Source organism: Staurois parvus, unplaced genomic scaffold (assembly GCF_062004578.1).
Source record: "Staurois parvus isolate SC_StPar_1 unplaced genomic scaffold, SC_StPar_1.0 ptg003243l, whole genome shotgun sequence".
Classification (NCBI taxonomy): Eukaryota; Metazoa; Chordata; class Amphibia; order Anura; family Ranidae; genus Staurois; species Staurois parvus.
The window spans coordinates 65,667-77,237 of NW_028321039.1; the positions used below are offsets into that span (position 1 = coordinate 65,667).

Consider the following 11,571-nt stretch of genomic DNA (forward strand, 5'->3'; position numbering starts at 1 on the left):
TGTGCTGTTGCAGCCATTGTTTTGTTGAATTACTTGTATGCTTTGGGTCATTGTCCTGTTGCATCACCCTTCCTCTGCGGAGCTTCAGTTGACGGACAGATGGTCATACGTTTTCCTGCAAAATGTCTTGATAAACTCTGGAATTCATTTTCCCATCAATGACAACAATCCGTCCAGCCCTGAGGCAGCAAAGCAGCCCCAAACCATGATGCTCCCTCTGCCATGTTTCACAGTGGGGATGAGGTTTTGATGTTGGTGTGCTGGGCCTTTTCTCCACACATAGTGTTGTGTGTTCTTCCCAAACAACTCAATCTTGGTTTCATCTGTCCACAGTATATTTTGCCAGTAGTGCTGTGGAACATCCAGGTGCTCTTCTGCAAACTTCAAACGTGCTGCAATCTTCTTTTTGGACAGCAATGGCTTCCTCCGTGGTGTCCTCCCATGTACTCCATTCTTGTTTCATGTTTTCCTTATTGTAGATGTGTCAACAAAAATGTTAGTATGTGCCAGAGATTTCTGTAGGTCTTTAGCTGACACTCTGGGATTCTTCTTTACCTCATGCAGCATTCTGCGCTGTGCTCTTGCAGTCATTTTTACAGGACGACCACGCCTAGGGAGAGTAGCAACAGTGCTAAACTTTCTCCATTTGTAGACAGTCTGTCTTACCGTGGACACATGAACATCAAGGTTTTTGGAGATACTTTTGTAACCCTTTCCAGCTTCATGCAAGTCCACAATTCTTGATCGTAGGTCTTCTGAGAGCTCTTTTCTGCGAGGCATGGTTCACATCAGACAGTGCTTCTTGAAACCAGTGAACCCAAAACAGGTGAGTGTTTTTTAAGGGCAGGACAGATGTCAGCAACACATCCAATATCATCACACTGATTGGAGTCAAGGTTGGCTCACTCCTGGCTCCAATTAGCTCTGGGAGAAGTCATTAAGCTAGGGCCTCACATACTTTTTCCTCCCTGCACTGTGAATGTTTACATGTTATGTGCAATTAAACCATGGCAACATCTAATGTTTGTGTAGTATTATGTTCAGCAGACTGTGTTCTTCTATTGTTGTGACTTAGATGACGTTCAGAGCACATTTTATGCCCAATTCATGCAAAACTCCATGTAATCCCAAGGGGTTCACATACTTTTTCATGCAACTGTATGTGTACTCACACTGTCCTTTCCTGTCAGCTTGGTGGGTTGGTGGCTGCCTTCAGGCCTTACGCTGGGCTGGCTCCTTCCCTGCTGCTCAGGATGACCTCCCCAGGAAACGCTGAAGCAGTGGAGATCCTCTTTTCAGGCATGCTGCCTGTAGGTAGGCCCCCTCCCAGGCTCCACAATCCAGCCTTCCTTACTCCTTCTTCCACCTGACACTGACCCCTTCAACCCCAAGCTCTGCCACTTTTGAGGGTTGCCCTGTTGTCCTGCCGGGGAATTGGCCATAGTACCTCAAACATGCAGATCAGGGCCTCCTCCCTTCCTCCACCTCTCCTCTAGAGCTCTCAGGTTTCTAGAGAGGTGGAAGGGCTCCAGAGGCCCTGACCTGTTAGAGCCTCCCAGTCTGTCCTGAGGTCAACTCCTGCCTCACTCATAGGCTGACTCATTCCGAGCTGCTACTCAGCCTCTGCCTAAAAAAAGAAAGAAGAAAAAAACAGCCTGACTACCCTGGAAGGCATTACACACTTTCTCAGTGTTGGTGGTGTGTTTCACCCCATTTGGTTCCCAGGCTCTCCCGCTCATACCAGGAACCCGGGACCACATCAGAGAGCTTAAAAATGGTGATCAGGAGGTGACCAAGGAACGTTCATTCCCTGATCCCCGAAAGCCGGAGAAGCATGTAACCATGCAGATCTCTACTCAGTTGGATGCTTTTTGGAGGGCAGAGGAGACATTTGGGCCTATTAGACCTCCAATGTCTCCATAAAGAGTACCTGTCACCTGCCCATTGCTATCACATGGGGCTTGATAACCCCTTGTCATAGCAAGAAATTAAAAAAAAAATCTGTAAATGTAACCCCCGCTGCCCTGCTGTACATTACATATGTGTAAACCCCAATACACCCCACATGTGAGGTATCACCGAATGTTGGAGTGAGAGAAATAATTATACCACCAGAGCTCACAGTTAACTCTACATTGATGAGCCGTAAAGGCTTTAAGGCATCACCTATGAAGTTTTTTGTGTTCATTTTTATTTTTACGATATTAGGACTCGGAGTGCTTGGTATTTTTTGCTCGATAAAACCTCATCTTTTATATTTTACCAAAAATTAGGTATTACAGTGCCTTGAAAAAGTATTCATACCCCTTGAAATTTTCCATATTTTGTCCTGTTACAACCAAAAACGTCAATGTATTTTATTGGGATTGGATGTGATGGACCAACACAAAGGAGCATATAATTATGAAGTAGAAGGAAAATGACAAATGGTTTTCAACATTTTTTACAAATAAATATCTGAAAAGTGTGGCGGCATTTGTATTCGGCCCCCTTTACTCTGATCCCCCTAACTAAAATCTAGTGGGACCAATTGCCTTCAGAAGTCACCTAATTAGTAAACAGAGTCCCCCTGTGTGTCATGTGATCTCAGTATAAATCCAGCTGTTCTGTGAAGCCCTCAGAGGTTTGCAGAGAATATTAGTGAAGAAACAGCATCATGAAGGCCAAGGAACACACCAGAGAGGTCAGGGATAAAGTTGTGGATACGTTTAAAACAGGGCAAGGTTAAAAAACTATCCTAAGCTTTGACCATCTCACGGAGCACTGTGTTCAATCCACCATCTGGAAATGGAAAGATTATGGCACAACTGCCAACCTACCAAGACATGGCCGTCCTCCTAAACTGACCGGCCGGGCAAGGAGAGCGTTCATCAGAGAAGCAGCCAAGAGGCCCATGGGAACTCCGGAGGAGCTGCAGAGATCGACAGCTCAGGGGGGAGAATCTGTCCACAGGACAACTATTAGTCATCACTCCACAAATCTGGCCTTTATGGAAGAGTGACAAGAAGAAAGCCATTGTTGGAGGAAAGCCATAAGAAGTCCCGTTTGCAGTTTGTGAGAAGCCATGTGGGGGACACAGAAAACGTGGAAGAAGGGGCTCTGGTCAGAGGAGACCAAAATTAGACTTTTTGGCCTAAAAGCAAAACGCTATGTGTGGGGGAAAACTAACACTGCCCATCCCCCTGAACACATCATCCCTACCGTGAAACATGGTGGTGGCAGCATCATGTGGTGGGGATGCTTTTCTTTAGCAGGGACAGGGAAGCTGGTCAAAGTTGATCAGAAGATGGATGGAGCCAAATACAGGGCAATCTTAGAAGAAGACCTGTTAGTGTCTGCAGAAGACTTGAGACCGGGGCGGAGGTTCCCCTTCCAGCAGGACAACGACCCGAAACATCCAGCCAGAGCTACAATGGAATGGTTCCGATCAAAGCATCTTCATGTGTTAGAATGGCCCAGTCACAGTCCAGACCCAAATCCCGAATCTGTGGCCAGACCTGAGAATTGGTGTTCCCAGACGCTCTCCATCCAATCTGACAGCTTGAGGGATTCTGCAAAGAAGAACGGGCAGAAATGTCCCTCTCTAGATGTGCAAAGAGACATCCCCAAAAAGACTTTCAGCTGGAATTGCAGCCAAAGGGGGTCCTACAAAGTATTGACTCCGGGGGGCCGAATACAAATGCCGCCACACTGTTCACAGATTTATTGGTCACAAATGTTGGAAACCATTTCTCACTTTCCTTCCACTTCACAATTATGTGCCACTTTGTGTCCATCACATCCAATCCTGATACATACATTGTAACATGACAACATGGGGGGGGGTACATTGTAACATGGCAACATGGGGGGGATACATTGTAACATGACTACATGGGGGACATTTCAGGGGGGAGGGAGAATACATTGTCACATGACAACATGGGGGACATTTCAGGGGGGGAGGGAGAATACATTGTCACATGACAACATGGGGGACATTTCAGGGGGGAGGGGAATACATTGTCACATGACAACATGGAGGGCATTTCAGGGGGGAGGGGGAATACATTGTAACATGAAAACATGGGAGATATTTCAGGGGGGAGGGGGATACATTGTAACATGACAACATGGGGGACATTTCAGGGGGGAGGGGGAATACATTGTAACATGACAACATGGGGGAAATTTCAGGGGTGGGGGATACATTGTAACATGACAACATGGGGGACATTTCAGGGGGGAGGGGAATACATTGTAACATGACAACATGGGGGACATTTCAGGGGGAGAGGGGGAATACATTGTAACATGACAACATGGGGGACATTTCATGGGGAGGGGGGAATACATTGTAACGTGACAACATGGGGGACATTTCATGGGGAGGGGGGAATACATTGTAACATGACAACATAGGGGACATTTCAGGGGGAGGGGGGAATACATTGTAACATGACAACATGGGGGCATTTGAGGGGGAGGGGGGAATACATTGTAACATGACAACATGGGGGGCATTTCAGGGGGAGGGGGGAATACATTGTAACATGACAACATGGGGGACATTTCGGGGGAGGGGGAATACATTGTAACATGACAACATGGGGGACATTTCAGGGGGGAGGGGGAATACATTGTAACATGACAACATGGGGGACATTTCGGGGGAGGGGGAATACATTGTAACATGACAACATGGGGGACATTTCAGGGGGGAGGGGGAATACATTGTAACATGACAACATGGGGGACATTTCGGGGGAGGGGGAATACATTGTAACATGACAACATGGGGGACATTTCGGGGGAGGGGGAATACATTGTAACATGACAACATGGGGGACATTTCAGGGGGGAGGGGGAATACATTGTAACATGACAACATGGGGGGCATTTGAGGGGGAGGGGGGAATACATTGTAACATGACAACATGGGGGGCATTTCAGGGGGAGGGGGGAATACATTGTAACATGACAACATGGGGGACATTTCAGGGGGAGGGGGGAATACATTGTAACATGACAACATGGGAGACATTTCAGGGGGAGGGGGGAATACATTGTAACATGACAACATGGGGGACATTTCAGGGGGGGAGGGGGAGTACATTGTAACATGACAACATGGGGGCATTTCAGGGGGGGGGAGGAATACATTGTAACATGACAACATGGGGGACATTTCGGGGGAGGGGGAATACATTGTAACATGACAACATGGGGGACATTTCGGGGGGGGAATACATTGTAACATGACAACATGGGGGACATTTCAGGGGGGAGAGGAATACATTGTAACATGACAACATGGGGACATTTCAGGGGGGGGAATACATTGTAACGTGACAACATGGGGGACATTTCAGGGGGGAGAGGAATACATTGTAACATGACAACATGGGGGACATTTCGGGGGAGGGGGAATACATTGTAACATGACAACATGGGGGACATTTCGGGGGGGGGGATACATTGTAACATGACAACATGGGGGACATTTCGGGGGGGGGGGGATACATTGTAACATGACAACATGGGGGACATTTCAGGGGGGATGGGAATACATTGTAACATGACAACATGGGGGACATTTCAGGGGGGGGGAGGGGGAATACATTGTAACATGACAACATGGGGGACATTTCAGGGGGGAGAGGAATACATTGTAACATGACAACATGGGGGACATTTCAGGGGGGAGGGGAATACATTGTAACATGACAACATGGGGGACATTTCAAGGGGGGGGGGAATTTTTTCCTGAAATCTGCATTTAGTAAACAGTTGTGTGAATATTGTGCAACCTAAAGATTTGCTCCAACGATCCTTTTGTTCCTCCAGGTTCTCTGTTTTCAGAAAATATTTCATGTTTTTCTCATTTTAAGTGGATTTTATAGCCAAAAATGCAGTTTTTCACGTGTGCAAAAAAATCAAAAAAAAAATCATCATTCTTCCGAAGTGTTAGAACTGGAGATTGGGATTATAATGGGAAGCTTTTGAGGATTGGTTCTCTTTACGAAACCGTGATACTTCCACCCCGCCAACTGCCATGTTTTCTCCACAGGGAAATCTTGTTATCGATCCCTAAATTTTGTGTTTCCGCTACGATTAATCTGAAGAACGAATTACCTGAAATGGGGATGAAGGACCTCTTTTCCAGCAAAGTCGATCTTTCTGGAATTACAAAGGATCCCGTTGAGGTGTCCGAGGTGAGTTGTGTGTTCAGTGTACTGCTCATTGATCTATAAACAGGCAGCATTCACTATTTTTGGGGTTCACCCGGAAACAGATATTGATGGAACTTTACAAATTTTTAACGTATTCTGTAAACGTTTTCTGCTATCGAATTACATAAATGGAATGTAGTTTTTCCCTTTAGTGGCTCTTTGGCCGAAAGTTGGGTTTCAATATGATCACTGTTCTGTTTCTAATGCCGCTTTCAGCATTTGCGTACCTGCTTAGACCCAGCAATAAAATCACCTGCTGACTTGGCATCATCCATAGGCAGCTTCACTCTGTAATAAGACGCGAAAGTTGAATCCAACACAGGGGCGGACTGACAACTCATGGGGCCCCCGGGCAATAGGGGATCATGGGGCCCCTGTGTCCTTGCCCAAACTCAAAAAAGCCTATGAAAAAGGTACCAGGGGCATCTCATGGGGCTCCCTACTGACCCCGGGCCCTGCAGGCAGTGCCCGAGTTTCCAAATGGTCAGTCCGCCCCTGATCCAACATCATGTTACTTCAGGTAATTGCAGTGCAGAGGATGTTTTTCTCATATTTTGACTTTAAGAAGACAATCACTTTCCTAAGCCCTATCTTTGCAAAGTAATATCACGTTGGCTCATCCCCCCTAACGACGTCATCTGTGCTGAAACGCGTCGGGTGGGGCTTACAGAAGTGACGTCATCACGTACCGCGATGCAATTGTGCGAATTCCAAGCAGCCCACGGGAATACAGTCCTATGCCTAGATTGGATGCACTTTTTGGCTGGTATCAGCTGCTATTCAATGTGAGTTTACCACTTTAAAATCCAAGTAGAACTATAGGCAAAACATTTTTTTTTATCATTTTTGATAGCGTAAGGAAGAGTTATAACCCCTGTCAGATTTTTTTTGTGTTGCATTGCGGAGAGCCAAACAGGAAGTGAGAGGACATCCGTCACCAAAACTGGTGTCCCCATGGGAAGATTTTCCCTCTATTCCTGTTCTGGTGACAACATCAAAATTTGGGATTATCTTTAACTTTCACTTCCAATGATAATGGTAAACGGGACAAATAGTGAGGGGGGGGGGGGGATCTCCTTACCCACATAGAAGAAAAATATATTTGAAATATATTTTAAAAATATTCTTCCCAAATATATTGACATATACAGTGAAGGAAATGCATATTTGCTCCCCTGCTGATGCTGAATGTTCGCCCCTCACACAGAAACGATCGGTCTAACAATGGAATGTTCGCCCCTCACACAGAAATGATCGGTCTAACAATGGAATGTTCGCCCCTCACACAGAAATGATCGGTCTAACAATGGAATGTTCGGTGTAACACTGAGAGACAGAATACAACAACAAATTCAGCAGAAATGCGTCTAACAAATGATGACGGATCTGCATGTTCATGAGGGAAAGAAGGATTTGATCCCTTATCATTCAGCAGGATTTCTGGCTCCCAGGTGTCTCTCATACAGGTAACAAGCTGAGATTAGAAGCAGTCTCTTAAAGGGAGTGCTGCTAATCTCATTGTGTTACCTGTATAAAAGACGCCTGTCCACAGGAGCCATCAAACCATCAGATTCCAAACTCTCCACCATGGCAAAGACCAAAGAGCTGTCCAAGGATGTCAGGGACAAGATGGTAGACCTACACAAGGCTGGACTGGGCTACCAAACGATGGCCAAGCAGCTTGGTGAGAAGGTGACAACAGTTGGTGCAATCATTCACAAATGGAAGAAACACAAAACAAGTGTCAGTCTCCCTAGGTCTGGTGCACCATGCAAGATCTCACCTTGTGGAGTGTCAATGATCATGAGAACAGTGAGGAATCATCCCAGAACTACACGTGAGGATCTTGTCAATGATCTCCAGGCAGCTGGGACCACAGTCACCAAGAAAACAATTGGTAACACACTACGCCGACAAGGACTGAAATCCTGCAGTGCCCGCAAGGTCCCTCTGCTCAAGAAAGCACATGTCCAGGCCAGGCTGAAGTCTGCCACTGAACATCTGAATGATGCCGAGGAGGACTGGTGGGAAGTGTTGTGGTCAGAGGAGACCAAAATCCAGCTCTTTGGCATCAACTCAACTCGCTGTGTTTGGAGGAGGAGGAATGCTGCCTATGACCCCAAGAACACCATCCCAACTGTGAAACATGGTGGTGGAAACATTCTGCTTTGGTGGTGTTTTTCTGCAGGACAACTGCACCACATCTAAGGGACGATGGACGGGGCAATGTACCCTCAAATCTTGGGTGAGAACCTTCTTCCCTCAGCCAGGGCATTGAAAATGGGTGGTGGATGGGTGTTCCAGCATGACAATGACCCAAAACACACGGCCAAGGCAACACAGGAGCGGCTCAAGAAGAAGCACATTAAGGTCCTGGAGTGGCCTAGCCAGTCTCCAGACCTTCATCCGATTAAAAAATCTGTGGAGGGAGCTGAAAGTTCGAGTTGCCAAACGTCAGCCACCAAACCTTAATGACTTGGAGAGGATCTGCCAAGAGGAGTGGGCCAAAATCCCTCCTGAGATGTGTGCAAACCTGGGGGCCAACTCCAGGAAACGTCTGACCTCTGTGATTGCCAACAAGGGATTGGCCACCAAGTACTAAGTCATGTTTTGTGAAGGGGATCAAATCCTTCTTTCCCTCATGAACATGCAGATCAGTCATCATTTGTTAGACGCATTTCTGCTGAATTTGTTGTTGTATTCTGTCTCTCAGTGTTACACCGAACATTCCATTGTTAGACCGATCATTTCTGTGTGTGGGGGGGGACATTCCATTGTTAGACCGATCACAAGGACAGCCAGGGTCAGCAGTGGGCAAGGAGTGACAGAGGTGAAAGCAGAATCTGAAATTTGAAACACTAGCCCTAACAATTTCTGCTAACCCTAATCATTGCCATTAACCCCAACCCTTAACCTGTGTCCATGGAGGGGATTGGAACACCTGAATCACATGATATGGAGGGGATTGGAACACCTGAATCACATGATATGGAGGGGATTGGAACACCTGAATCACATGATTTGGAGGGCAGGGCCAATGCTTAGGGCAATATAGTGTATGTCCTCACCCAATAGAAGAACATTTTGCCTAAACTGCTTTATTGGAGAAATTGAGAGAAATTTTGCTGACAATGAAATTACTCATTTTGACACAAAATCCATTTTTCAAAGATCACTCCACTCTTCCCTAGTCAATAATACCTGTGTCAGCACATTACTCACATGTCATGTCGGTGTGATACATTGTTTCTTTGTTATGAATAGCTGTTATGTGTATGTATCGTTTTACCCTTTTATTTTTGTTATCTTTTATTCTCCAGGCAATTCATAAAGCCGTGTTGAAAGTCGATGAGAAGGGATCGGAGGCCGCTGGGGCATCGGCAGCTGTCATCACAAAACTAAGTCTACCGTTTCAAGTTGTCGCGAACCGCCCCTTCCTGATAACCTTCCTACATAAACCTACCAATACCATTCTCTTCACGGGGAGAGTCTGGAAACCAGAGAATTGCTGAAACCATGAGAGGTGGTTGCTGATTTCTCATACGGCTGATGAAGGGTCATGAGCATTAAATTAGTCGGGGCCCCAAATTTACTGACAAAAATAAAATCTGTTTTTTATATCTGTTTTCTCTCCTTTCTTTACTATATTGCATTTACTTTTATCTTTGATAGGATTTTAGGTCCTGGTCACAGCAGCAGGCTGATGCATGTTATGCTGTGCATCAATGTTGCATTAACCACTTCCCGTCTGTCCCCTGTATATAAACGTCCTCCCCGCTTCCCGTCTGTGTGCGCTCCCCTGGAGCACATGGCACCGCAACCTGGTGCCCGCTGTGTCCTCCAGACACCAATCGCTGTACAGGACTTCTGTGTGAGGTCCCGATCATGTGATCACTGATTGGCCAATCAGTGATCACATGAACAGTAAGCAAGATGTAACTTCCTGACATCATTGCTTTCTACGAGTGAAATCTGTGAATGATCACAGAGGTCACATGGTACAGGGCCATTCACAACAGTCTTGTACCATGTGACAAGCTGTGACCAATGACAGCTCACACAGTATTTATCAATGGCTGCAGGAATACAGCCAGAGAAAAGGGAAATGATTGCTTTTACAGCCTTTATGGGTGTAAAAGCAATCAGTGTAAAAAAAAAAAATCTTCATCACCCCCCACAAGTAGTACAGTGTCACTATGGTGACACTACTGCTAGGGTGACAGTATGTTAGAAAAAAAACCCATAAATAATATAAAAAAATTTAAAATGTAAACAAAATTTAGAAAATTATAATTTTTGGTTATAAACTAATTTGGGTTATTTGTTTTTTTTACTAAAAATATAACTGAATACATTTTGGCCAAGATTTATGAAGAAAGATTATTTCTTTGCAAAATGTTATAAGAAAAACACTTTTTAAAAATGTTTTGGGAATAAAAATCCCAGTGGTGAATAAACACCACCAAAATAAAGTTTTATATGTCTTAAAAAAAGGAGAAAAATCACTTATTTACGAAATTTTATAACAAAAACTAAGAAAAAAACATAAAAAAAAAAAAATTTTCAGTGGTTTTTGGTTTGTTTAAGAAAAAATAAAAAACCCAGAAGTGATCAAATACCACCAAAATAAAGCTTTATCTGTCACAAAAAAATGCTAAAAAATTCATATGGGTGCAGTGTTGCATGACCGCGCAATTGTCATTCAAAGTGTGATAGCGCTGAAAGCTGAAAATTGGCCTGGACTGGTAGGGGGGTAAAGTGTCCGGACTGGAAGGGGGGAAAGTGTCCGGACTGGAAGGGGGTGAAAGTGTCCGGACTGGAAGGGGGGGAAAGTATCCGGACTGGAAGGGGGGGAAAGTGTCCGGACTGGAAGGGGGGGAAAGTGTCCGGACTGGAAGGGGGGGAGGGGAGTGTCCGGACTGGAAGGGGGTAAAAGTGTCCGGACTGGAAGGGGGGGAAAGTGTCCGGAGTGGAAGGGGGGAAAGTGTCCGGACTGGAAGTGGGGGAAAGTGTCCGGACTGGAAGTGGGGGAAAGTGTCCGGACTGGAAGTGGGGGAAAGTGTCCGGACTGGAAGGGAGGGAAAGTGTCCGGAGTGGAAGGGGGTGAAAGTGTCCGGACTGGAAGGGGGTGAAAGTGTCCGGACTGGAAGGGGGTGAAAGTGTCCGGACTGGAAGGGGGGGAAAGTGTCCGGAGTGGAAGGGGGGGAAAGTGTCCGGACTGGAAGGGGGGGAAAGTGTCCGGACTGGAAGGGGGGGAAAGTGTCCGGACTGGAAGGGGGGGAGGGGAGTGTCCGGACTGTAAGGGGGTGAAAGTGTCCGGACCGGAAGGGGGGGAAAGTGTCCGGACTGGAAGGGGGTG

The 11,571-nt window shown here is 46.1% G+C and overlaps 1 protein-coding gene across 1 annotated transcript in view; it reads left to right on the plus strand.

Annotated features, from left to right (window-relative positions):
• Positions 1–9,832, plus strand: part of LOC149428439 (alpha-1-antiproteinase-like) — a 28,319-nt gene extending 18,487 nt beyond the window's left edge. Inside the window, exons 4-5 of the mRNA XM_089667403.1 lie at positions 6,050–6,194; positions 9,533–9,832. Of these exons, the coding sequence (XP_089523529.1) occupies positions 6,050–6,194; positions 9,533–9,724 (337 nt within the window). The 3' untranslated portion in view covers positions 9,725–9,832. The remainder of the gene's footprint in view (positions 1–6,049; positions 6,195–9,532) is intronic.
• Positions 9,833–11,571: the final 1,739 nt, after the last annotated feature.